Raw genomic sequence first — 26,978 nt, 5'->3', positions numbered from 1 at the left:
GGCTGTTGGGAAGGACGGTAAGTGGGGAGTGTGTGTGCCTGTGTTGCATGGGGGGTGTGTGTGTGTGTGTGTGTGTGCGCGCGCGCGCGTGCGCACACGGCCTCTGCAAGGCTTCCTAGACCTGCATCAGAGCCCAGTGCTTCTGGGAGACTCGCAAACCAGACCACTAGAGGCACAGACGGTGCTCCCGGGAAGATGGGACCTCCAGGGTTTAAGGATCCGTGGAGTGCCAGGCCAGCTCCGGGAAGCTGGTTCGCAGAGAAGAGCCTGCCTCGTGTGTGTTCTCTGGGAGCGGCCGGCCATAGTGGTTTGGAAGGGGGTTCAGGGCTGGTTGGCCCATTGAGCTCTGATTTGGCCACGATTGCCTGTTCTCCTGGCCCACTGGGTCTGGAATGTGTTTTCGTGGTTAGGAGTGCTCGCAAGGGGACAGGTCGGAGGCTGCCCAAATAAGTGCCCAGGACATGCCAGGTCCACGCTGGGTGGTTGGCTGGGAGAGGTGCTGTGCTGTCGTGGTTGGGGGGTGCGCTGCTGCGTGCCCCAGGGCCCTGTACCGCACTGTGCTGAGCCTAACCTGGGGACAGGTGGGAGTGCCCTGAGTCCTGGTGGCCTCCTCTGCCGCTGAGAGCCACTAGGCGTGGTGGCGGTGGATGCGCCCCTTCCCAGAGCGGCGCCTCTGCTCAGACTTCCCGGTTGGAATGCGTTGCTCCTACTCTCTCTCTCTTGCTTTTCCCTCCTACTCTGGGTTTCTCCAAGAATTTACAGCCTGCCTTGTTTCTAGGGAACGTTTGGCCAGAGCTCATCTTGGCTCCAGAGGGAGCAATTTCCAGCAGCCCGGCTCAGCGGGCAAGGTGCCCCTGCCTTCCTGCTGCGGGCACCTTCCTGCCTGGCGGTTCAGGGGGGCGGCTCTGGGTCTGGAGGCCCAGCAGCGCTCACTCTACAGGTGACAAGGATCACCCCGAGAAGCCCCATTCAGGGATGCAAGTATTTCGGGGCCCCAGGAAAGAAGCCCAGTCTCCTTTCATGCCCATGGGGGTCCTTACATCTTTTGCTGCTCAGAAAACAGAAACCAGGGTTGAGGCTCAGGGAGGCTGCCTTCTCACCCTGGAGCATATCGAAGTCGCCGAGGGTCTGCTCTTGGGGCCAAGAGGTCATGTTCTCCGAGGCCCAGGTGTGGTCCTTGCTTTTGGCTCTCGATTTACTCTGGAATGAGAAGTAATTCGGTACAAACGCAGGGCAGTCTTTAATTAGCACAGGACGCAGGATGTTGTTGGAGTAAAATGAAAGCAGACCTCGTTTTAGGGAGAGGTCTACAAGGACCGCAGTGCTGCACGCCCCAGAGGAGAGACAGATCTCTGCGTGGGTAACTTGGGGAGATAATGACGCCCGCCAGCACGCCCTGGGAAGGATGCGTTCCTGGCCAGGCTCTTCTCTCACTTGGGAAGAACAGACCCTCAGTTCCCCCTGCCCCTCACCCCCAGGAGGAGGACATTTCTGAGATTACCCACATCTCTCCTCCATCCCAGAGGACGCGGGGGTCCCCCACGTGCTCACCCTGGTCTCCTCCTCTGGGCCCACCCCCTCCAGGTGGGCTTGCTGGGTGACAGAGCTCTCTGGGCCCCAGAGGTTGGGATGTGGGTGCACTGTCTGCACAACGCAGTGGACCCCGAGACACTCGCCTGACACCAGAGGTGGGGACACAGGCGGGTGTCCGTGCAGGGTCCATTCTCAGAAAGCTGGGCAGACCATGGCCGCCGCTGCAGCTGGTGCGGGAGATGGGGTCCCTAACCATCTGGCCACGGGACCCCTGTTACAGCTGCCAAAAGCTCCAGCCAGCTCGAGCCATGCCGAGGCATGTGCGGGATAGTCGACGCTGGCAGTCTGGATGAGGTTGGATGAAGGCTTACAACACTTTGGGAGGAATTTTTCTAAAAATCTAACTTTTACTTTAGATTTCTATGAAGAATCTGTTTTTCAACTTTATTCCGGAAGGACAAACTCAGTTGAGCTGAGTTACGCCTTCTCCTTAATCCCACACGCTCTTACTCCCCAGGCTCTGGGCCCTGAGGAGGCAGGCCCGGAGTGTGGCGGATTCCAGAATCCGTCCCCAGGGCAGGAAGTGGGTGTGCAGGGACAGCGTTCACCTCTGTGTTGGTCTCGCAGGATATCCCTCCTCTGTGATTTCTGAGTGGCTCTCCTTGAACACCCCTTTGCCGGGCCACTTCTGCACGAATAAGGAGAGTGAGGTCAGAGAGGTTGAGTAACTCACCCAAGGTCACACAGCTGTGGTCAGGATTTTTTTTTTTTTTTTTAAAGATTTTATTTATTTATTTGACAGAGATCACAAGTAGACGGAGAGGAAGGCAGAGAGAGAGAGAGAGGGAAGCAGGCTTCTTGCTGAGCAGAGAGCCCGATGTGGGACTCGATCCCAGGACCCCAAGATCATGACCTGAGCCGAAGGCAGCGGCTTAACCCACTGAGCCACCCAGGCGCCCCTGTGGTCAGGATTTTTAATCAGGACCCGAGCCCAGGTGGATTGTGGCAGAAAGCCTAGAAGGAAGTGGAGATGTGCTTATAAATCACTCCAAAAGCAAACTGCAAGCATGCTTTCTGGCACGAGGAGGGCACAGAGGGGCCCCAAGGACAGTTATCTTAAGGAGAGGAGAGTTCTAAGCACATAACAGGGTCTAGGAGGAGGAATGAAGGTCCCAGAAGAGAGGTGGGGGGTGGGAACCGTAGCAGGGTGGGCTCATGGCGCAGTGACCCCTTTCCATCCTGATTTCAGAGCTGGGTTTGACCCAGGCCTACCTCGCCTCAGGTTAAACGAACTCTGTTCAGCCTGCACAGGGCTTCCTGTCCCCAGACTCCTACCACAGCCAGAATAGGGCACATACCTGTGCTGAGTGCCCTGGTGCCCCTCGGCGCCTTTCTTCTCTGCCCCAGAAGGTCAGGCAGGAGCAGGCCGTGTGCCTGACAGCGCCTGGAGGTGGATGCAGGGATGGGGTCCTTTTCTCTCCTTACCTGGGAACCCTGCACCGGGCCAGTGGGGACATGGCAAGGAGGCAGTTGGTTTGGCTGTGTGGCCTGAGTGAGTCACTTGGAGGGGAGCTGGAGAGCACGATGTGCCCCCAGCAGGAGGCAACCCCAGGGCCTGCCATCCCCAGCCAGGGGCATCAGGGAAGGGAAGGAGCCTTCCCTTTCTCAGGGGCTCCTGCCCACAGGGGCAGCGGGCGCCACGGGAGGGAACAGGTCTCATGGTCTGCCTGGGTGCCTGTGGCTCTGCAGCCTGCCAAGGGGACACGGAACTGCCACCGCCAACCCAGCAGCCATGGCACATGGGACTCAGCGGACCGGGAGCCAGGTCAGGAGCTAGAGAGGGAAGCATGGTGCGAGGAGGGAGTGCCGTGGGGGAGGGGGGGTATTGCAGCGAAAGCATCCAGGCGAATTCCTTTCCTAAATTAAATTGCTCATTGCACCGAGGCAGCTGGTCTGCTTTAGGATTCCAGTGTCTTCAAGGAATGGCAGGCATGGACTTGGGGAGGGGACAGAGGTCAGGGTGCCTCCCGGATGCCCTACAGGCTCTCTGAGCCTCTCTTCGCATCTGCAAAACAGGTTTTCCAGTTCCTGCTTTACAGCTTTGGGAGTTCGGTGAGCTCCATCCCTGGGGCATCCCAGGACCCCCGCACATCAGGCCTGTGTCTTCAGAATGTCACCCCACTTGCTGGAGGACATCTCTGCATCTCTTTCCTTCTGCGGACACAGCCTTCCCCAATAGCGGCCACCCCTGGACACACGCGCCTTCTGGCATGGAAGACTTGAGGGAGGACCCTATTAGCTCTTCTGAGATGAGAACCAGCTTTGTAAGGGAACCTGACGGGACAGTAGAGGGCGAGGCTCATGGTCAGTACGCAGGAGACAGAGGAGGGTCCGGGGAGCCCACGCAACCGCCACGTTTGTTCTCTGTTAGAACGGACGTCCGTTGGAAGCAGGGCCGGCGCGTGGCGGAACCAATCGTTACAAGTCAGTTCTATGCCTTTTTGGCCTCAGAGGGGCTGGTGCCTGGAAGGAGGCGGAGTGGGTCCCTTTGGCTGATTTTTGACACGCCTGTGCACACAGGTGGGCGTTGCCTGATCTGTGCTGAGCCAGGATGGAAAGGAGAGTTTTCTTCTCTCTGTCCATCTTTTGGCCTCCCCCATTTTCTTGCAGTCTTTTCCTAGTGCTTTCTGAGGCCTGCTCCCTCCTGGCAGAAACGCCCCCTCTCAAGGTCAGGTGGGGGTGGGCGGGGCTGGGGCACAGCTCCGCAGCCCCTTCCTTGGTTTCTTCCTCCTTGTTCTTTTCCACTTGATAAACCACCCTGCTGTGTCGTGCACACCTAATCAGAGCCGTGTTTACGTCCGTTTGATTTTTAACTAGTCCCTGGCTGCGGGGAAATCATTACCAGGTTATGCCTTGGCCTCCTTTTGAAAAGAGCCCGGGTTCTGGCTGAGAAGGGAAAGGTGACGCAGAGGGGAATGACTGGGGGAGGGAGGGTTGGACCAGTGAAAGCTCTCCTCCTGGTTCCCCAGCCAAAAGGCTGCAGGAAGAGGAAGCCCCCGGCTGCACCTTCTAGAATTCTCTGTCCTTGCCCCCACTCCGACCCCACAGGGGGCCACTCTGTAGCAGCTGGGTTTGGACATGGTGCAGAGCTTCGAAGCCTGGAGCCTCCTTCCCTTGGGGGCTGTGCCCTCCCTAACGCCCCCCCCCCCTGCCCGGGGTCAGTGGCAGCAGCAAGACACCAGCCACACAGGGGACCTGGGACCACAGCCGGAGTCAGGGCTGTGCCTGGGCCCTGGGGTAATACTTTTCCCCTTTCTTTTCCAGACCCCCAAGGGCCCCCCAAGGGGTCCTCTGCCATCACTAAATAGGGGTGTCCCTAAGGATTGAGCCAAGCCCCTGGGGGGCTGCGCATGGGCGTGGGGACGGGCTCCTGATAGTTTCCGGGGGAGGGTTCTGCGGGCAGCTGTGTGGGGCCCTGGTTGCATTGTTCACTTCGGGTGTCGGAAACACGGCAGCTGCGCTGGGCTGGTGAGGGGGTCCTTTCCCGGGTGCCGCAGCCCCTTTCCCGCCTGTGGCGCAGGTGGGAAAGACCCGGCTTTCAGGGAAGCCTCTGCTGGGCGGGTCTGAGGGGAGGGGAGGCGGGGCAGTGGGCGGGTCTGAGAGAGGGGAAGGAGGACAGTTGGGAGGATGGTGGTGGCAAAGACACCTTGCCATTGTTATGCACCCGGCGTGTGCCCTGCTCTCTGCCACACCCCTGCGCCGATGCCTGGTGACCTTTGGGCGACCCGGGGGCATGTCTGGTCCCTCTGCCTGCCGGTGGGCCAGCTGTACCTTTTTTTTTTTTTTTTTAAGATTTTACTTATTTATTTGAGAGATAGAGAGCATGAGAGGGGGGAGGTCAGACAGAAGCAGACTCCCCGCCGAGCAGGGAGCCCAATATGGGACTTGATCCCAGGACTCCAGGATCATGACCTGAGCCAAAGGCAGTTGCCCAACCAACTGAGCCCCCAGGCGCCCCGGGCCAGCTGTACCTTCACTGCGTGTGCGTGCTTTGGCGTGTTGGAGCCTTGGTGTGGGCGACCTCGGTGGCCCTGCAGCCTTGCTCTGTCTGTGCAGACCAGCTGGCTGGTTTCGCGGCCGGGGTGGTAGCCGCTTGCAGGAGAGTGGGGGTCCCGGCGTTGTGGGCACGCCTGCCTTCATGCTGTGTGGCTGTGGGTTTGTTTGGGCTGGTTGGTTTTCAGTTCTTCTGCCCACTGAGGTAGAGGAACCTTCTAGAACAGCTCCTCAGTCTCCCCTGTGTGTGAACATGCTAGAACATTGGCTCTCTTGGTTATTTGTTGCCCACTAGGTACTGGAGTCTGTTCCCTAATTTTAGGGATACCACAGGTTCCCAAACCCCCAGCCCAGCCAGAGGCTGTGTCCTTGTGGGGGATGTAGATGGTCCCTAACACTCACTCGAAACTGCAGTGTCTGAGTGTGGGTGTGGCAGATGGAACCCCTCCCTGGGGAAAGGATGGTAAGGGAGGCCTACGGAGGAGGGGAGGGAGTGAGCCAGGACAGAGAGCAATGGAGGCAGAGAACAGCAGGAGCAAAGGCCCTGGGGCAGGTGCACGTGTGTGCCTGCTGGGGTCTGGAAGCAGCAGGGTTAGGTGGGAAATGAGACCCTGAGTGAGTGCTGGGCTCCATCCACCAGGGACAGAGCTCTTCCCAGGGATGCAGTCCACTGGCCGCCTGTACACCTGTTTTCTCTTTCCTCTAACCGCACTAAGAGGTGGGATTAATTGCTCCACTTTGTAACTGAGGAACCAGGGGCTGGAGCAGTCTCAGTGAGATCGAAGGGCACAGAGCGTAAATGCAGAATGGGAACGCGGGTGTCGCATTCTTCCCACTGGAAAACCAGTCCCGTTCCTTCTTGCAAGGTGGAAACCCCTGCTCAGAGTACAGAGTGGGGGCCAGAGGCCCCTTTCCTCGCCCCATGGGCGAGACATTCCCACTCCCTGAGATCACAAGTGGGTGTGTCTCTGGACACATCCCATGCCTTTGGGAGAGTCTGAGCTCCTGCAGAGGGACCTGCAGGTTCGGGCGGGTCTGTCTGGGGGCTTCAGGGATGGGGGTCCTGTTCCTTTCCTGTAGCTGTAATGTGCGTCCTGTAATCTGTGTGCGTCGGAGCAGTTCAGGGAGGGCCCATGCTGGCGATGGTTTGCGTCCCATCCCTGTGCTGCCCATAGGGAGGCCCCAGGCCCCCTTCCCAACCCCGGGAGCTGAGGATCCCTTGTCCTGAGCGTTGGGCCTTGCGTGGTGCTGGTGTTGGGTCTGCAGTAATGGTGTTGCTGTAACACGTTTGATATTCTCTTGACAGGGCTCCCGCTAGTAAAGATAATGATAGGGGTACTCACGACTCCCCAGGCAGGGGGGTTTCCTACCCTTGACCATGTCATATAGACCCTTCTTCGTGGGTCTGGCCAAGGGGTTCTGACTCAGAATGATTAATGGTACTTTTGCCCCGTGTCCCATTGTCAATTAGAAGAACTTCTGTACCTCTCTTTGCTGGCTTCCTTTTTTAAGTCATGGTGTCTGCATTTAAGTGGGATTTGGGGAGCAGGACGTGGATGTCACGGATGCACAGCTGTGGCAGCATGAGTTGCGTGTCTAGAACTTGTGGACGCCTGCCTGGCTGTGCCGCAGCGCCTCACCCACTGGCCTGGACTGCTCTGACCCCTTTGTCTCTGTCATGGGGCAGGGAGTGGTGTGGACGACAGCCACCCCTGGCCTTGCACTCTGCTGACAGAGGGAAGGCGCATGCTTGGCGGGTCTTACGGAAGATCCCCTCCTGGCCCCAGGGGTCTCCCACAGAAACTGAGTTGAACGTGTGTCGGGCCTGGAAAGCCCCTCCTCTGGGAGCCATGGAATTTGGGGTCCTTTCTGCTGGTGCCCAGGGTCCAGGCAGCCTGAGTTCTGGTCCCGCCTCCACCTCCCAGCAGTTGCCTGACCTCGGCCAGTGGCCAGTTCCTGCAGAGCTTCAGCTCTGTACTTGGGAGGAAGGAACGAGTTAGTTCGCTAGACAGTCGTCCTGCAGTAATCCGGGCGAGCGGGCGTCCGCCCTCGAGCAGGTGCTCCGGAATGCAGCCAGGCTCCTGGTCCGTCGCCCTGGGACCCCGAGTCGGAGTGCAGCCCCTGCCCTTGAGCTCCCACCATGCGGTGTCTTCGCGGGATCTTCTGGGTCCTCCCCCTCCCCGCTCTGCTGTGGCTGCGGGTCGGTGCGGTCACACGTTGTCTTCATCCTGCTTCTCCCAGGCCCATTAGGAAGAAAGCCCAAGATCACACGTGCCCATCCACACAAGAACCCGTGATACCCCACAGGTCTCAGTCCTGTCTTGTCATCCCAGCATTTCCAAAACCGCTGGGAGCCGCTTACTGTGCCAGGGTACCCCACATGCCGGGGCCTGGAACCCAAGTCTGGGGCTGGTTCCTCCGGGGGCCCAGTTGCTGCAGATCCACGGTGGCTCCCCGGTGACCAGAGAGTGTGGAAACCACCCTGGACAGCCCCCTTGTCACGCTCTGCCTGCCATGTCCCTGTGGGAGACCAGAGGAGGTCCCGGGCCCCAGGCTCTGCCCAGCTGCCCAGCAGCAGGTGGAGGCCAGGGTCGGAAGTAGTAAAAGCGGAAGAGAGCCGCGCTCTTCCTGCCCCTGCCTCGGCCCTGCGTGTTTCCCGGTTGTCCTGGCGGCCGGAGGCCAGTGCAGAAGATCTGCTTCCCGTCTCCTGCGTCCCGCTGTGCCTTTGCTGGACCTTCTCCGTGGAGGGATGCTGTGCTATTGGGAAGTCTGCAGACGAGTTCTGCCTCTCTCTCTCCCCATGAGGTTCAGGGCCCCCACACCCTGTGTCCTGCTTCTGCATTCCCAGGAGCTTAGGAGCTCAGCTGTACCCAGCATGTAGACTAATGACGACATTAGACATTGACTCTGAACCCTGGGGGCAAGATGACCCCTGAGTGCAGAGATTCCTAAAGGTTCTGTAAGTGATGGCTCTTTTTGCACAGAAAGGTAGAAAGAAAGGGTCCTGGGTCCCAAAGCTGTTGGACTCCTTGAATTGCTTTTGCTGATGCTCGTGTTGCCGGGGTGTGGGTAGACTTTGGGGGCCCCAAGGAGTCCTCGCCCCCATTATGGTGAGGTGTCTGTCAGGAGTTCGTTTGTTCGGGATGATGGACACATGCATCCCGACGGCCTGAGCTCCTTTTCCAGCCGTGACTTACCACCTGTCTCCCGTTTCCTCCCCCAGTGCTGCACACACAGGGCCCCGTCGATGGCAGTCTTTATGCCAAGGTAAGGAAAAAGAGTGCCTCGGATCCTGGCGTCCCAGGTGGGTCTCCAGGCGTCCCCACCGCCAGCAGCCCGGACCACAGCGACCACACCCTGTCCGTCAGCAGCGACTCCGGCCACTCCACCGCCTCCGTCAGGACCGACAAGACTGAGGAGCCCCTTGCCGTGGGGTCCAGGAGGGGGCTGAGCCCTCAGGAGAAGGCTGAGCTGGACCAGCTGCTCAGTGGCTTTGGCCTGGAGGATTCCGGAAGCCCCATCAAGGATATGACGGATGCCCCCAGCAAGTACGGCGGGACACGCCACGTTGTGCCAGCTCAGGTGCACGTGAACGGAGATGCCACACTCAAGGACCGGGAGACGGACATCCTGGACGACGAGATGCCCGGCCATGACCTGCACAGCGTGGACAGCATCGGGACCCTGTCCTCCTCAGAGGGCCACCCGTCAGCCCACCTGGGCCCCTTTGCCTGCCACCAAAGCAGCCAGAACTCCCTCCTGTCGGACGGGTTTGGCAGCAACGCTGGCGAGGACGCCCATGGCAGCCTTGCCCCTGACCTGAGCCTCGGCGTGGAACCCCTGTACGAGCGGGAGCGGGCATTCGGGACCCGAGAGTGCAAGCAGCCACCACCAGTGCTCCAGAGGCCCTTGGTGTCCGCCCAGACGCAGGCCTACGGACAGAGCGGCTACTCCACGCAGACCTGGGTGCGCCAGCAGCAGATGGTGGCCGCCCACCAGTACAGCTTCGCGCCCGACGCTGAGGCCAGGCTCGTGGGCCGCGGCCCGGAGGACGGCTCTGGCCTGGTGCAATCCCAGCCCAGGGTTCCAGTCACCCCCACTCGGGGGGCAGGCAGCAGAATGGCCCTCCAGAGGAGCCTGGGTCCCGGGCCCCAGGTCCCCGATGCACAGCGGCCCCCTCCAGGCAGAGCATTCAAGCCCAAATTTCCAGACGTCAGAGTCGTGAATGGGACTGGACCGGAGCCAAGCGCGGACCCCTCCCCGGGCTCACCCACCCTGGACATCGACCAGTCCATCGAGCAGCTCAACAGGCTCATCTTGGAGCTGGACCCTACTTTCGAGCCCATCCCCACCCACATGAACACGCTGGGCAGCCAGGCCAACGGCCCCCTGCCCCCTGACAGCAGGGGAGGTGGGCTGCGGGCAAGCGGCCTGCAGGACATAGGAGAGGGTCCGGGCAGAGCCTCTGTGCGGCAAGGTAAGTGGAAGTCCCATGGGATGCACACTTGTCTGCATCTGTGTCTTTTTTTTTTTTTTTTTAAAGATTTTATTTATTTATTTGACAGAGAGATCACAAGTAGACAGAGAGGCAGGCAGAGAGAGAGAGAGAGAGAGAGAGAGGGAAGCAGACTCCCTGCCAAGCAGAGAGCCCGATGCGGGACTCGATCCCAGGACCCTGAGATCATGACCTGAGCCGAAGGCAGCGGCTTAACCCACTGAGCCACCCAGCCGCCCCTCTGCATCTGTGTCTTATGGGACGGGGCCAGCAGAGGAGTGCTGGGCTCATCCCTGGGTCTGGGGGAGGGCCACAGAAAGGATGGGGGGCCCCTGGGCACAGCCTTGTGTGGATGGGTCAGCAGCTATGCACCTAGCCGGCCTTGCAGGGAGTGGGGGGCTGCTTATGGGTCTGGTAGTCCCGAGACAGCAGGAGACTCGGGCATGGGGAAGGATGGTGGGGATGAGGGGATCCGGGCCCAGCAGGGCCTCAACACAGAGGGGCACAGTCCCTAACCAACTGGTTTTGAGTCCTGGCACGTTCCAGGTTTGGCAATGCACGAACCCTGTGCTGAGCCTTGATGGGGAGGCCAGGGCTGCTCAGCTGAGCTGAGCCACATGTGGCCAAGCCAGGAGGACTGGCGAGTCTGAAAGGCACCATGGCGGTCCCAGCATGGTGGCCGTCACCGGACACGTCACCTGACACGTGCATCGTGTCTGTGTCTGTGTGCCCGAGGCTTGGCCCCATCGACACGTGTCTCACCTGAGCCACCTTGAGTCTTGCTCAGACAGGAAAGGGGTGGGCAAGTTCCCAGGTGCTGTACCTTCCAGCGAGACCCCACCTGGTCTGCCTTGTGCCTCAGATGCAGTTCTTCTGTAGCAAATACTTGGGTGCAGGGACCTCAGCATCTGCAGGCAAGTAGAATCCCTCACTCTTTGTAGAATGTGGACTGATCCTAAGAAAGACCACCAGTTACCTAGTGTTAGGAAGTTGGGAATTCCCCATAGCTACTCTTGGAGACTGCTGCGTGTCCTCACGGCTCATGACTGGCCGCACACACACTGTGGGTCTGGTTACTTCTGGGAGGAAGATTGTATGTGAAAGCTGAGCATTTCCTGAGAAAGTCGACTCGATACCAGCACTGTATTAATGGCGGTGGTGGTGGTGGTGACGACGATGAAGGTGATGATGGTGATGATGCTGATGGTGACGATGATGATGATGGTGATGACGATGGTTATGATGGTGATGGTGGTGGTGATGGTGACCACTGGTGTGATAATGGTGTCGATGACGGTAGCAGGGATGGTAGGCACTTGTAAGTAAGTGCCTGTGCTGTCCCAGGCATCATGCTTGAGCTTCTCTGAGTCACCCACGATCTCTGTGTCTACCATGGCACGTAACCAGAACTTCCTCTGTCTGACTGTGCACCCCGTGGCTGAACCCTTACTGCACTCACCTCGGACTCCGCCGCCGGCCAGAAAGCCTTTTTGTGTCCTGGCGCACGGCGATGTTTGTCAGTAGAGGGTGTGGTGCCGGCAGGAAGGCAGTGACTCTCTGAGGACCCATGTTGCTCTGCTGAATTCAAGAGGCTCGTCACAGGACAGTGTAGGGAGCCCGTCCCAGCCCGCAAGACAGGACAGAGTCCTGCTGGAAAGCTTTCACCTCGTGAAAGGGGGTGAGGTGGGAGGGTGGGTTTTGGGGTGTTTTACTCCCTCTGTGCCTCTGTGGCTCTCTCTTGCTCTGGTTGACGCCCTGGGTGTGTGCGCCCCTCCCTGCAGCCCAGCACGTAGGTAGGTTTCTCGGGTCACATCCTTCAGGTGGGGGAAACTTTGCCTGATGATGCCCAGGTAGCAAAAGAAAGGACTCAGTCTGTGAGAGGTATGGCCCCACAGATGGCAGGAAACCAGTTCCGTTTTTCCCATCTCTCAAGGGTTCCTTGCTTCATGTTGCCAAATATTTTGTACATGTTACCTCGACCCGAGCCCACAATGACAGGACCCATCCACCGTGTTAATACTGAGTCAGGGAACCTGTTCATACCGAGGGGAATTCCGAGCAATGAGAAGGAGCAGCTTTATTTTAAGCAGGCTCCCCGCCCAGCACAGAGCCCATGATGGGGCTTGAACTCGTGATCCTAAGATCAAGACCTGCACTGAGCTCAAGAGTCAGACCCTTCCCAGACTGAGCCACCTGGGTGCCCTGAGAAGTAGCAACGTTGAATCATCGATCCTGGAAGCCCACCCATCGATGTTAGTTGTTAAACCCCAAACAGAGGGATCCAGTGTAAGAATGTGAGGGTACGTGGGCACTCAGAAAGCAGCCTGACGTTATTGCCCTGCACGCCTTGTTTTCCATGCAGGAGACATGCACAGACGTGCAGCAACCCAAGGTCATGTCAACACCAGGACGGCTGCCTCTGAGCAGCTCAGCACGGCCAGGGGGTGCATCCATGGCAATTTTCTAAAGCCCCAAGTTCAGTGACTTGTGCAGTGTGCGGTCCCCATTAGCGGTCAGTCCTATCTCTCAGCCCTGGCCCCTGGCTGCTCTGATCTGCCTTCCAACCCTGGATTTGCCTGTGCTGGGCATTTCGTTTAATGGATGTGTACTGCGTGTGTCTGATTTCTTTCACTGAGCGTCCGCTTTTCCACGCTTGTCCAGGCGGCAGCGTGTGTGAGAGCACCCTTCCTCTGTGAGGCTGCCTTGTATCTGCGGGGTGATCGGACAGTGTGTATACTGCTCACCCGAGCATAGATCCGTCGCTTCGTGCTTTGGCCGTTGAGAATAGCACTGCCGTGAACACCCTGAATGTTTTCAGTTCTTTTTTTTTTTAAGATTTTATTTGAGGCAGAGCGAGAAAGAGAGAGAGAGCTCCAGAAGAGAAGGGGCAGGGCAGGGGGTGAGGGAGAAGCAGGCTCCCTGTGCGTGCGGAGCCCGACATGGGACTCGATCCCAGGACCCCGGGATCATGACCTAAGCTGAAGTTAGGCGCTTAACCCACTGAGCCCCCCAGGCGCCCCTGAATGTTTTCAGTGCTTAGAACAAGTTAAACAAGTTAAAGAAGGGCCATGTGGCCCAGCCCCAGGGCCACATGGCCCTTCTTGGTTTAATCTGTCAAGGGACCACCCCCTCTGATGTTGAAAAGTTCGCTCTGGAGACCCCCCTGGCCTCCAACGCAGGTGGCTTCTTTCCCGAAGCTCTGGCGTGGATGTGCTAACAACTGGTGGGTCCACACGGATGCAATCCCCTAATGGCCGTGTGCACCGTCACTTACAGACAACTGTCATTTACTTAACCCCTGGGTAAGGCTGGTAAGGTCTTTTGTGTCCGGATAGAGAGGTCACGACCTCTCCAGCAGGGGCAGCGGGCAGAGGCACCGGCCTGCACCTCCCTGTCCCGAGGGTGGTCCTGAAGTGGACAGCTCCGACGACCTTCCTGTGTCCCGCTAAGGTTGCTGATGCCTGGGGGGCTCCGTGGGTGAAGCATCTGCCTTCAGCTCAGGTCATGGTCCCAGGGTCCTGAGGTGGAGCCCCGCGTTGGGCTCCCTGCTCAGCTGGGAGCCTGCTTCTCCCTCTGCCCCTCCTCCCACTCCTGTTCTCTTTCTCTCTGACAAATAAATAAAACCTTTAAAAAAAAAAAAAAAAAAAGCTACGGTTGCTGAAAGACGGCATGTTTCAGGAGCAGGCCAGCGAGACCTCGTGCTTTGGGGAGGGGACAAATCAAAGGGAAAATATATTCAAAGAGGCAGAAGGGACCCAAAGCCAGGCACCAGACTCTGCCTTTGGTGTTTTCAGTGAGTCGGGTGGGAACTTGCCTTTTGGTCGCTGTGTGGCTTCGTGCATTTTGCTTGAGGTCCTGTCTGATTTTGAGTGAACAGTGGGAGGAGGATGGCTAACATTTCTCATATTGAAAGGATGGCCTTCTAGCTTTCGGGACACATCCTTTCCATTTTAAGTGCACCTTTTGGGAAGAAATGTGACCTAACCAAGGGGTTCGGTGTTTCCCAGTGAAAAGGATTTTCAGTTTTGCAATCCAAAAGACAGGCTGGCCTTCTTTGGCCCCCTGGCCTCGTGGTGCCAGCGGCAGCCCATTCCCATGGGCTCCCCCTGGTGTGGGGATGGGGCCGCAGAGGGTGGCCAGGGACCCAGAAAGAGAGGTCTCTGCTGCTGGAGGCGGCTTCTGCTACAGTCTTGAGTGTTGGCCAGTGCTGGGAATTTCTAACAAACGTCTCCTAGCTCTTCACTTATGCACCCCGCAGGTGGCAGGGACGGGCAATCCCTGTGGCAGCTTAGGGAGAATAAGGCTCCTGGAGCCATTCTGGGGACATTTCAGCCAGGCACCTTCACTGTCGCGCGGAGCGGGTCCTTTGACCTCGCCCACCCTCTCTTGAGAAGATGCACGTGTCTAGTTGAAGGAGCTGGACTGGGGAGGCTTCCCACGACCACAGCCGTGGGGCAGGCTTTGGCTGCTGTTTGTCCTCACTCCTAGGAATGCAAGGGAGTTTCCAGAACCCAGTGTGCTTGCCTGTATGACCCAGCACTTCATTCTTCTGAGGTTGTCTGGAGGTAAATAAATGGCTTCTGGGCACTGCGCATTCTAGGGGCCCAGATCCACGACAAAGGGCGTGTTCTCGGAGGTTTCCATTTACTTTCTGGGGCCACAGATGGCCCCCTGGGCTACAGAGAGCAGTCACCTGGGATCATTACCAGGTGCGTAGAGAGCGTCTGCCTCCAGAGGGCTGGCGTGGGTTGACCTGGGCCGCGATGGGGGCATCAGAATGATTTTAAACGCCCCCCACGTTTGGAACTTCTTGAGTTTCCGCTGCCTCTGTGCTCGGCATGGTCATGAGTCAGGGGCACCAGGAAGTTGTTAGAAAAATGCCAGGCTCTGGGCCACACTCCCGCGGGTTCTGCCTTCCCAGGGAAGGGGTGAGGTCTGCGCACCAGGAATTTTAATGCGATTCTAATGTGCAGCCAAGTTTGAGAATGGCTGTTTTGTGTTTATGGCTCTGGGCTCCACCCACCCGGAGGGCTGACCCCGCCCACCCAGAGGGCTGGTACAAACCTTTTCCAGCCCTGTTGTGGAATTTGGAAGCTGGACTGATGTCAAGTGCTGGGGATCAGGGTGGTGACGCCTGGTCTGGGCTTGATTTCCACAGGGCAGAGGAGGGGCCCGGACCCCACCTTGTGAGTTCTCAAGTCCTTCACCTGGGGACAAGATCAGACTGTCACCTCCAGAGGTCTGAATCGCCCTGTTGGAGTGTAAGGAAGATACAAACGGGTGTTGAGTTCCAAAAGATCGGTGTATTTACGAATAGGTGCAGACTTGTCAAGGGGCTTCTGGGTTTTTTGTCGTTGTTGTTGTTGTTTAATCCAGGGTTTTATTGAGTAATCTGAGCCAGTCCCCTCCTGCCGCTCTGTGGACCCCGTGGCAGTGGGCCACCACAATGCTGATCTCCCAGGTCAGGCTGAATTCAGTCCTGCTGCAAAGCGCTTTGTGGGCACCCCACGGTCTTGGCCTGAATCCTGGGCTTCCCTTGGGGGCTCAGCGGGGGCGTCTGGGTACCCGGGAATTTCCCTGCCCTGGGCCTCGCCGCACCTTCTGGTGACAGCGGCTGTAAGTCGCATCCGTCAAAGACTGGGTGAGCGGGCGTGCCAGGGGCTGAGATGCTTTCCATCCTGGGGCTGATGACGGATCACAGCCACGCTCCGTCCCTGCGTATCCACCAAATGACTGAATGACCCAGCCTGCGAGCCCCTGCACCCCACAGTGAATCTGAGCCTCCTGGAGCCTGGCCAAGTCCAAGCTGACACAGGGTTTGCGGGCTCAGCGGGGGGTGTCTGTCCTGTCCTTGACCCCAGCACCATCCCCACCCTGGGAATGAAGTGGATTTGCAAAAATGAGACATGCTGGCGTTTGGGAAGGGCCCTGAGAGGGTCTCCCAGGGACTCCTACCCGGCTTTGGGGGAGGCCCAGGGTATGTGGTGTCTGGTGGCAGGAGGAAAAGAGACCAGAGTGAAGATGTGAACTTCCAGCCGAGGGGCCTCTGGGTCACCCGGTGGGATGGGCTCATGGCACTCATTGGAGGAAGAGCTGCGCCCAGGCCAGCCCTCTGGTGACCAGGCCTGTGGGTGGATATGTGGGTCCCCAGCGATTTTGCGGACTCTCTGGTCCCGGGTTGCCGTGTTTTCTGCATCGATTGCGGCATCCTCTGTGACTGAGGGGCTGGTGAGGTCCCCATGTCCCAGCTGCTGGCTGGGAAGACGAGCCCTTGGGAAGAGCGGGGCGGGGGGTGTCTGAACAGGAGTGTGGGGGTGGGGCTGTGCGGGGGGGGGGGGCGGAGATGGGATGGAGGCGTCCAGGGTTTAGCATCCGGGGCCTGGTGCTCGCAGGAGGTCCCCCGAGGGAGCCCAGGGCTTGTTGCCCCTTTTCCCCATGGTCCCTCTCAGAAGGGACCCCCGCTGGGGGGAGGGCTGAGTGCACCCATGGGTTCCCGTGGTGCTGCTTCAGCTTGAGTCTGTCCCGCCTGCCTCTGGTCTCCTGCTCCCCTTCCCCGGATGTGGCTTCTTCACGGAAAAGGAGAAACATGGGCTCGGGCAGGTGGATGTCGCCGATTCTTCAATACAGTTCAGAAAAGAGGTTTGAGGGGCTTTGCTGTTGAACTCCAGTGACATCCGGCATCTTGTTTTTCTGACTCTGAACGGGATACAGTCAGCGCGCAGACCACAGCGTAGCGGCCACCAAGAATCCTCCGTGCACGGTCCAGGACGGGGGGTGGTCTCCATCCCGGTCTCACGGGCTCTCCCGCATGCTTCCACAGCGCTGGATTGTGCAAGGCAGCGGGGAGCAGAGGCACACAGACCCCTTCTGGGAATGATGCTGGGAGAAGCGGGAAATGAACAAAAGTGGGTTCCCATAGTGACAGGCTGGGACAGCACGCTTGGCAACGGAAGCCAGAGAGCAGAGGACACCCAGTGGATGATTCTGTTTCTAGGAAACATCCAGAACTGGGAAGACCAGAGGTCGCCAGGGGCAGGGGGAGGGGAATGGGCAGTGGGAGCTGAAAAGGTTCTGGAACTAGGAAAAATAAGTGTCAATTTGGGAAATTGTAGTCAGCTTTTGATTAAGAACTCTGTCCTCTGCTATGGGAAAAGCACCTGCAGTCCACGTGTGTGTCTCTTGTCAGGCTCCTCGGGGGACGAACCGCTGGGCGGAAGATTCCGGAAGCTGAGCCTCGGGCAGTATGACAACGATGCTGGGGGGCAGCCAGCCTTCTCCAGATGTGGATGGGGGAAGACCCCCGGTGCAGACCAGGCCACAGGTCTGGCGCCTTTCCTCTCTCCAGCAGATGCCAAGGAGGTAGGCACCATCCCCCTGGTAGCTGGACAGGTCCCATTCCTGACTGTGGTCCTGTTACCACCCCGCCTCCCTCCATCTCACAGGCGGGGTTTCTCCTGGAAAGGCGGGGGTGCGGTTGGGAGAGCCCAGGTGTGCAGCCCTGGCCCCAGAAGTCACGGCGTGGCCACCGTGGGCTCTGCTGGGCCTCATCACTCAGACTGCACAGTGTGGGGAGGCAGGAGCGTGCAGGGGGTTCGAGGGTGCACGGTGGTGGCCAAGGAGGACATGGACTTGCCCGTGGTCTCAGGCCACGGAAGGGAAGCAGGAAGAAAGTGGGTCAGCGTGGCTGTGGCCCCCCGTGGTGGGATCCACAGAGCATTTCCAGGCTTTAATGAGAATGTAGTAAGGTAGGTCGAACCTCGAACGATGAGCACATCCCCATCAGTGTTTTCCCATTGTCCAGGTGGAAACTTGGAGCCCAGAATAGCTTAGAAAGGGACTATTTGGAGAAGTCCTTCTGCTTTTTCTCCGTGCCCTGGTCTCACTGCCCATGAGCAGGAATGGGTTTTGTCCCGTTCTCCGCCGGGTGCCCGCCCCTCTCTGCCGGCTCCACGCGGTCGCAGGTGGCTGGGCTGCAGGGACTTCCCCCATTCTTTGAGTTACTGAAGTTCTTCACGGTGGCTGCTACTGGCTGCGCTGCACGTGGTGCCCTGGCTGCCGTCCCCATGCGTGGGCCAGCCCGGGCCTGTTGTCAGGGGGTGGCTTTCCCCTGACTCTCTGTGACCATTGCAGATGGTGGCTGCTGCGTACCCCCCAGACCCCAGCGGGATCAGCGGCAGGACCTTCACACCAACCAAGGGCGGCGCTGACTCCGCCTCTCCCACGCCGTCGTTTCCCGTGTCTCCAGAAACACCGTATGGTAAGCGAGACGCCGCACCCACGTGGTGGACAGCCGTACACCTTCAGGGAGGACACGGCGACAGAACTTTGCTTTCTTTTTCAGTGACAACACCCCCACATTACGCGCCCTTCACCCCGCCCGGGCCGCAGGCGGGCAGCGCCGGTGGTCTGTACAGAGGCGCTCCCGGTAAGCATCCCTCGTTCCCTCTGCTCCGGCAGTGGCTAGTGTGGATGTTTCCATGGGCGCCACGTCTCGGGCACCTCAAAAGGCCTGGGGAGTGCAGCCCGCTGGGGTCTAACCACTGCCCGCGACCTGCGAACAAGAGGAAAGCTCGTGGGCGCTCGGGGTGCAGTGTCCATGGTTTTGACCTCCCCCTACTGTTCCTTGGAGCCAGAAGCAGCCGCTGGAATGCCCACCCCACCCTTTACAGAGGAACTGGGCCCTGAGGGGTCAGCGAGCCCGGCTCTGTGCTTCAGAGCCGCCCGAGACCCGCCCTCGCCACCCACGGTCCTGGATCTCCCCAGGGGGGTGACGACCTCGAGGACACATCTGTTGCGGCCCTGGCTCACGTCCCCCGTGCTCGGCACGGAGTTCAAGGGCACGTGGGCCCAGGAGAGGGGACAGCAACAGAGTAGCAGTGGGGCTGCGATGGCTCCGGTAGGCACCTCTTCCTGCGGACACCGCCCTTGCCTTGAGTGTCCAGGACAGCCGGGCCTCAAGCATGGCGTGGGGTGTGGAGCTGAAGCCCTGTGTGCATTTTGAGATTTTTCTTGTCTGCGCGTAGCTGCTTTCTGCTTCTCCTTCTCTGCCCTGGGGAGGGCCCGCGAGCCTTCCGGGAGGGGTCCTCGGGCACCCCGTGGAGGTCGCAGTGAGGACGGCCGGTGCCGTGTCCCTTCTTTCCCCAGAGAAAATTGGATCTGAGTGTCATTTACAGGAAGGGCTGTCCTTGAAGGTCCCATTGGCTTTAAGACCTTACATGCTTCTCTTTACCTGCGGAGCAGTTAACCCGCCGGCCTTTCCTGGCAGGTGGGGCTGACCCGCGGGCAAGGCAGGGTGTGCGGTGCGGTTCGTGCATGTGTGGCTGTGGAAGCATCACAGCGGCGGGGACGCACGCACGGCGTCGTGTGTCTGTCTTGCATCGGAACAACGTAGGTGCAACAAACACAGGGACACGGCTTCCGCCTCCACTCGCCTCTCCTCCGGGAACCGACCGTGACCCAGGGCTCATTTCAGTGTATTAACACCAGCTTTGCCGGTGATGGCCGTGGGACATGGGTGATGAGCCCGAGGAAAGAAAATACCAGAAAAAACCTTCAGACTGAGGAGCAGCCCCTGACTGGGCCTCTAGGCTCACCGTGTAGAGGAGCATGAGGGGAATGTGGAACCTTCCAGAACTTGAGAAAGGCCTGGGAAGGCAGGAGGTTGGCATACTCAGCAGGGGTGCCAGCTCTGGGGCATCAGACCCGTGGGCACTGTGGCTGGCATGTCTGTGTGTGGCGCACGGTCTGCACACCCAGCATAGCCGGCATGTCCCTAAAGCCTTCTGTGTGTGCGTCCCCGTGTGGGTGAAGCAGGGCTCTGAGCTCGGATAGGAAAGGCGAACACGGTCAAGGGGCAGCTGGTGCACCCTAAGGACACCTGGGAGTCCTCTGGATTTTTAATCGGATGGTCCCCAATGCTGTTGGTCCACAAAGGGCTCAGAGACACACACACACACGGCATGGACCTCTGAGGGGCCACCAGCCTGGCAGAACGCAGGGACCCTGCTTGCATGTGGCGGTCCCGTGGGCTGGGACTGCGGCAGCTCATGCGTGTGTAGACGACACTTTGCAGCGTGATTTCTCTCCTCTTGCGGTCTCATTGTGGGTTCGCTGTACCTGCCGTCCTGCTCACAGGTGGGTAGATGGACACAGGCCCAGCACATCGCCCAAGCCACACAGAGGGCAAGGGCAAAGCCGGGACTACGCACTGGCCAGCCTCCCCCCGGCCAGGTGTGCTTTGTTCTACACTGTCAGGTTGGAGGGGGCCCTGACTTGAGTCCGGTCACGGAATAGCTGTGCCGCGCGTGGTTAGTGACCCGCTGAGCCGGTTGCCTCATCTGCAAGCACAAGAATGCCTCATCTGTGACCGGCGCACCGGGTCGGGGTGGGATGTGCTCGGCATCTAACACAGTGCCGGGCTCTGTGTCGTTGAGCGCCAGGTGCCGCTGTGTGTGTACGTGAAAGTATTTGTTTTAACCCCCGTCAGGAGGGTGGTGTTGGCCTCCTGGCATGGAGTAGATGTGGCGTTCCCTGTTCCCTCCCGGCGGTATGTCGAACGGATGCCAGGCAGCTGCGCGGTGGACTGGCTGAGGCCCCGGGACCACGGAACCCAGATGGACCACATCCCCGGCTGTGGAACAGGCTTCCGCAGAGCAGAGGGAATGGGTGCCACGCAGGGAATGCTACCAGACACCAGTAACAGAAAGGTAACAGGAAGATGTCCAAACGCCTGGAAGTGATGCAGCCCCCTTGCAGATAATTCGTGGGTCCAAGAAAAAATCTCGGGGGAAATAACAAAGTATACCGAAGTGAATAAAATGAAAGTAAAATATTTCACAAGTCGCAGGACAGAGCTCAAAGAGGTCTGAGAGGAACACTCATGGCAGTAGACATATACGTCAGGAAAGGAGAAAATCTGAAATGAAGAGTTTGAACGCCTGCCTCCAGAACCTAGAAAAAGAAGAAGTAGATAACCCCAAGATCCCCAGGAAGAAAAAAAATTTTAAAGAAGAAAATATTTAAAATACAAACAGAAATCACTGAAATTATGAATGAGGCAATAATAGAAAAAAGAAATTAAAAAAGAACAGTTTCTTGGAGATGATCGAGAGAGTTGGTCAGTCTTTCCAAAGATAGACGAGAAATAGGGAAGAAACAAATTGCTAATATCAGGAACGAAAGGGTCCCCTCACTGCACAGCCTGTAGACAGGAAGAGGACGGCAGCGCTGTACGTAGTGGTTCACCATGACGATGCACCGTGACAACTCGCTCAGTGTGAACTAGGCACTTTGGATGCCCTGTAGCTAGTGAGGAAATTCAGCCATGACATACACATTCTCCCTGCCCCCAAAGAATTCTCCAGGCCCTGATGGTTCCACTGGGGAATTCAACCAGACATGTAAAGAATTAACACTAATTCTCCACAACCTCTTCCAGAAATGAAGGGGAAGGAACACATCCCAGTTCATTCCATGGAGCCAGTGTTCCCTGGTACCAAAATCAGACAAAGAGAACAAAAAAGGAACAAGAGGCCATTATCCCTTATGAACAGACACAAGGAAATAGAATTAACCAAACCCAAGGAAATAGAATAATAGTGTATATTAAAAAATTACACACTTTTATCAGGTGGGATTTACTCTAGGGATGCAAAGCTCTTTTGATATTTCAAATTCCATCAATATCATCCATCATATTTAATGGCTAAAGAAAAAAATAGCCATATGATGTTTTTTTTTTAAGATTTTTTAATTTATTTGACAGAGATCACAAGTAGGCAGAGAGGCAGGCAGACAGAGAGAGAGGAAGGGAAGCAGGCTCCCTGCTGAGCAGAGAGCCTGATGTGGGGCTCCATCCCAGGACCCTGAGATCATGACCTGAGGCAAAGGCAGAGGCTTTAACCCACTGAACCACCCAGGTGCCCAGATGAGTTTCTATCAATAGATGCAAAGAAAAATTTTTTTGACAAAATTTACATCTGTTCTGACTATAAACTCCCAGCAAAATAGCACAGATGGGACCTTCCTCAACCTAATAGAATCTATTAAAACTGTACAGCTCACACATAATGCTGGAAATTCTACAGGATTGTCACACAAGAAGAGGGGGCACAAGGCCACAGAGTGGAAAGGGAGAAATAAAACTGTCCCTTTTTACAGATTCACAATTTTATCTATGCGGAAAATTCTAAGGAATCTAGGAAGAAGACCTCCCAGAACAAGTATGGGACATCAGCTGATTGCAGGACCCAGGAGATGCACACAAAAATCAATTATATTTGCATAGACCAGCAGTAAATGTGTAAGACCTAAATTAAATATACAGTGCCATTCGTAATAGATCAAAAAACCAAACAAACAAAAAAATATATATATGGCATAAACCTAAGAAAATATGCAAGACTCGTCTGTTGAAGACTCCACAGTGTCAATGGAAGAAATCAAAGATTTAAACAGATGGAGTGGCATACCATGTTCATGGGTTGGAAGACCCTGGTGAAGATATTGGTTCCTCCCAAACTGATACACAGTTTTAACACAGTTCCTATCAAAATCCCAGCAAGATTATTTTTATAGACAAGATAATTTTAAAGGGTACGCAGAGATAAAAGGAAGTAGACTAGCTAAAACCATTTTGAAAAAAGAATAAAGTGAGAGGCATGGATTGACGACTTCCCAGACTTTCTAGGTAACCACAGAAATGAGGACTGTGTGGTGTGGGGCAAGGGACGGACTCAAGACCAGGGAAACAGAATGGGAAACCCAAAGATACACCCACACGAATCTGCCCAACTGATTTCTTTTGGAAAATATGCAAGATAAGTCAATGAAGGCGAAACCGTCCTTTCAATAAACGGTGCTCACTGTCGAAAAAAAAAAAAAATGAACATGAACCAAAGTCTTGTATCTTATACTGAAGTTAACTTAAATAGAGATCATAAACAAATATAACACTGTAAAACTTTAAGGAAAAACACATAGTAGAAAATCTTTGGGATCCAGGCTACTCAAAGCTTAATTAGATTAGCACCCAAAGTGCAATCCATAAAAGGGAAAATTGGTAAAGTAGGACTTGATCAAAACTGAAAGAATTTTCTATAGGAAGAACCTGCCAGGAGGTGAAAAGGCAGACCACAGACCGCGAGAAGATTCTGCACTCAAAATACTCAGCAGTAGAAAAAGAAATAACCCGATCAGAAAGCGGGTAAGAGCCCCAAGGAGACCTCTCCCTGAACAAGATGGACGGACGGCAGATACGCATGCGACAGACGCCCAGCATCATCACCGCTGGGGAAGCACACGAGATCGCTGGTGGACCCAGCGTATCGGGTAAAATGAAAAATAGTTTCAACACCGAGTTCTGGCGAGAAGTGGAGGAATTAGAACTCTCCTGTCCTGCTGGTGGGGGTGGGACACGTGCAGCCTTTCCGTGGATACAGTCTGGCACTTGCCTTAAAAAACCTTTACATGTCAATACATGTGATTCGACGAGGAGCCCTGAGTGTTTATCCCGAAGAAATAGACTGACACTTGTGCCGAAGCCTGTACCCCGGTGTTCATAAAGCATCTCTGTGTAATTCCTGACCTCTGCGTATGAATCCAGAATGATCTCAGACTCACAAGTCCAGTGTTGGTCCCACTGGGGGATATGGGGGGTTGTGGTTGGAGCAGTGCGGGCAAGCTGGGTGGGGACCTTATCGTACTGTTCTGTCTGCTTCTATATGTGTGTGGAATGTTATGTAACTAGGAATTCAGGTTAACTCCAGGAGCCCTTGGTGGTGAGTAGACGTGGATGCGGTCCACACGTGTGCAGGGAGCATTCCCACTCACCAGCGCCGTCGTCCTGTAGCAGGGACGAGGGATCCAGGGATCCCACAGTGGGGAGAACCAGTTGGTACTGGCTCTTCCCTGGTGAGGCGGTCTGGAGCGTGTGTGACGGGGAGCAGGGTTCAGGACCCGCTAACTAGGCTAAGGGAGAAATCTCAAGTTCTGACTTCGTTGCTGTTCCCATGATCGTCTCAGCGCAGGGTTATTGCGATGCTTAACATAGAATCCCTTCCGCTGTCTTGAAGATGACTGGGTGTCAGCTGAGTCCTGGTCGGTTGCTTCCGGGACAACCCGCAGGACAGGCGTCAGAGACAGGCAGGTGTCAGCTGAAGGTGGGAAAGACAGATCGCATCTGGTCCTGTGGCAGCAGCGGAGAGCCCAGAGCAGAGGGACGGTCCGTGGATGGAAAGTTCCTGAATGTCAGCGGATGTCAGGGGAGGGGGATTCTTGCTAACCTGGCCCCACAGGATTCTTGCTGCTGGAGGGTGGAAGCCCGGCTGGCTGGGAAGAGATGACTTTGCAGAATCCGGGCTAAGAATCTCCCTATAGGGAGAGCCAGCCAAGGCCAAGGTCCAGGCCTCTGGGAGAAGGGGTTCCTAGAACCTTGACTCTGGTTTGGTCACGGAGGGAGTCTGTCCCAGATCAGGCCCACTGTGCCCTGTGGCTCTGGGGGCAGCGCGTGTCCTCTGCTCTCACGTGTTCTCTGTTCTGGTTTCCTCCAGGTCCTCTGGCCACCTAGGTTCAGTGCCAGGTTTCCTTGGAGCCTGCCTGGCCTGCCCCCTGCCTTGAGCCCCTCACATCCACCCCTCACCAGAAACAAGCCTATGCACAAGCAGAACAAGCAGAATAATTAAAAAGGTGCCCCAGGTGTAGAGACAGATGCTGGAATGAGAAGCCAAAGTCCTGGGGTTACGGGGATCATTGCTGGGACTGCCTCTCCCTGACCCGCTCCTGCTGCTATGGGGGGGGGGACCAGTAAGCTCCTCTCTCTGCACCCTGCCCCCCCCCCCAGGACAGTGAGGGACCTTTAAGCATTTACCCAAACAATCAGTGTTTAAACATGAATTCAGATACTGTGAATTCTCCCAGAGGTGCTGGTACCCAAAGGATTGGGAACAGGATGGGGCTCCGGTGCTGGGGCACGTGGGGCCGTGAGCTTGACCCAGGAATGCACGCTGCGAGGTTTCCTGTCTGAGGCATTGAGCCCCCTGAGGACAGAGACCCGCAGGTCTGACCCACCTGGGACCCACCAGTGCAAGCCTGGGTAGGCAGTGTGTCCAGTGCATTTCTCATCCGCCTGTGTCCCACCCCGGGAGAGGGGTGCCCACGGGGACGTCCATCCCCAGACTTCTCAGCAATTCCAGATGTGAACTTGTGATACTGTGATTTCTAGTAAGAAAGACAGATTTGGTCTCTGAGCCCTTTGTTGAGACAGAGCTCCCCCAAACCCTTGGAATTCCTTAAGGGGAGCAGCAGGAAGGGGTCTCTTGTGATGCTAACGAGGGGCTGTTTGGGAAGCACCTGGGGGTGGGGGCTGGTTGCCAGGGGAACCGGCCACGTGACGACAGGGTCTGAGGACAGGGTCGGACCTCTCAGCCCCACCCCCGACCTCTGGAGGGGAGGGGCTCAGGTTGATTCAATCACCCACCGCAATGATTCATCAGTCAGGTCCCTGTAACGAGACCCCCATAAAAACCCAAAGGACAGGGTCTGGAGAGCTCCTGGGTTGGTGAGCAGGTGGAGATGGGGGGACCGTGGGCCCTGAGGGGGGCATGGGAGCCCTGTGCCCTCTTCCCCAGGCCCCTCCCCCGGTGGCTCTTCTGTCCCTTCCTGAGTTAACCCTTTGATAACAAACCTGTGATCCAGGGAGTGAACCGCGTCCCTGAGTTCTGTGAGCCTCTCCAGCGATTTCATCAAGCCCAGCGAGGGGCCGTGGGAACGTCTGGTCTGTGGCTGGTCACTCAGGACCCAGGTGACATCCTGGACGTGGGGCTGGCATGGGGAGGGCGGTGCTGGGGGACCGACCCCCGACCAGTGGGTCTGTGTCTCAAGGCAGGTGTGTTGGGGTCGAGGTGGATTGCAGGAGCCCGGGCGGCCTCGGAGGGCTGCCTGGTGGGGTGGGGAGAGCCCCACACGCTGGATGTGGGCGCAGAGCCTTTTAAAGCCTCAGTAGGAAATGTGCTTCTTGAAACAAGAAAGTTTTAAGAGTTTCAGTGAAGGAGGGCTTCAGTCATAGGAGAGAAAGATACAGGTCAGAGGAGCAGTTAGGCTGCTTTTTCTGACCTGAGCCTCAGTCTTGACATTCACCACGTAAGTGGGGAAGAACGGGAATGTTCATCACAAAATTTGTCTCCGGTGTCCGTCAGCTTTGAATGTGATCCATGAGAGTTTCATTTAGTTGAGGTGAAGTTCACAGAATGTGAAACCCTCTGGGAGCTTGAGCCTCTCAGGGGTGGTTAGTGCCCTTGCGGGACCCCACCTTTGTCTCCTGTCACCCACTGTCCTCTGATGCTTCCCAGGTGGCGTTTAGAGACCCCCCACCCCGCTGGGGGGGGGGACTTCAGGCAGCAAGGAGAATGATTGATGGGCAACGTTAGTTTCTAGAAGGAGGACGCCTTTATACTTTATACAACCTCCATGTTGTCTTCATTGTTCTGGGAAGCAGGGCTGGTCCTGCTGGGGCCCTGGCTGTCAAAGGTGCGGCGTCCCCTCTCCCGTCATGGGGGCAGTTGTGCTGACCAGGAGGGATTCTGATCGCCAGGGAAGGATGGAGCTTGTGGGCCTTCCCCAGCCTCAGGGTATAGGGGTGTGCTGACGTGGTTTCAGACGGGTGATGTCTGCCAGAGGGTGCCTCCAGGACCTTCTTGTTGAGAGAGGGACCCGGAGAGAGTACTTGGAGCCCAGTGTTTTATTTTTGTTTAAAAAAAAAAAAAGCTGTCGTTCTTCAAAGCTTGACAGATTGTAAAACGCTTCTACCAGGCGTCCCCTTTCCTTCCTGTACCCGGCTCTGCTTTTCTTTTGAAACTACGAAGTTCTGATGAGAATGTTTATAGCAGGAATGAAGGCTGGA

At 56.9% G+C, this 26,978-nt stretch overlaps 1 protein-coding gene across 5 annotated transcripts in view; it reads left to right on the top strand.

The window, feature by feature from the left end:
- The window catches only part of TNS3 (tensin 3), a 200,710-nt gene that overhangs the window by 133,238 nt on the left and 40,494 nt on the right, over positions 1-26,978 (top strand). For all 5 annotated transcript variants that reach the window (XM_047695926.1, XM_047695922.1, XM_047695923.1 and 2 more), the window contains 4 exons: positions 8,810-10,063; positions 17,268-17,440; positions 18,212-18,338; positions 18,423-18,506. In XM_047695926.1, coding sequence (XP_047551882.1) covers positions 8,810-10,063; positions 17,268-17,440; positions 18,212-18,338; positions 18,423-18,506 — 1,638 coding nt within the window. The remainder of the gene's footprint in view (positions 1-8,809; positions 10,064-17,267; positions 17,441-18,211; positions 18,339-18,422; positions 18,507-26,978) is intronic.

The sequence above is a fragment of the Lutra lutra genome, chromosome 11 (genome assembly GCF_902655055.1).
Source record: "Lutra lutra chromosome 11, mLutLut1.2, whole genome shotgun sequence".
NCBI lineage: Eukaryota > Metazoa > Chordata > Mammalia > Carnivora > Mustelidae > Lutra > Lutra lutra.
The sequence above is the reverse complement of the archived record's forward strand: the minus strand, read 5'-3'. Positions and strand labels throughout refer to the sequence as shown.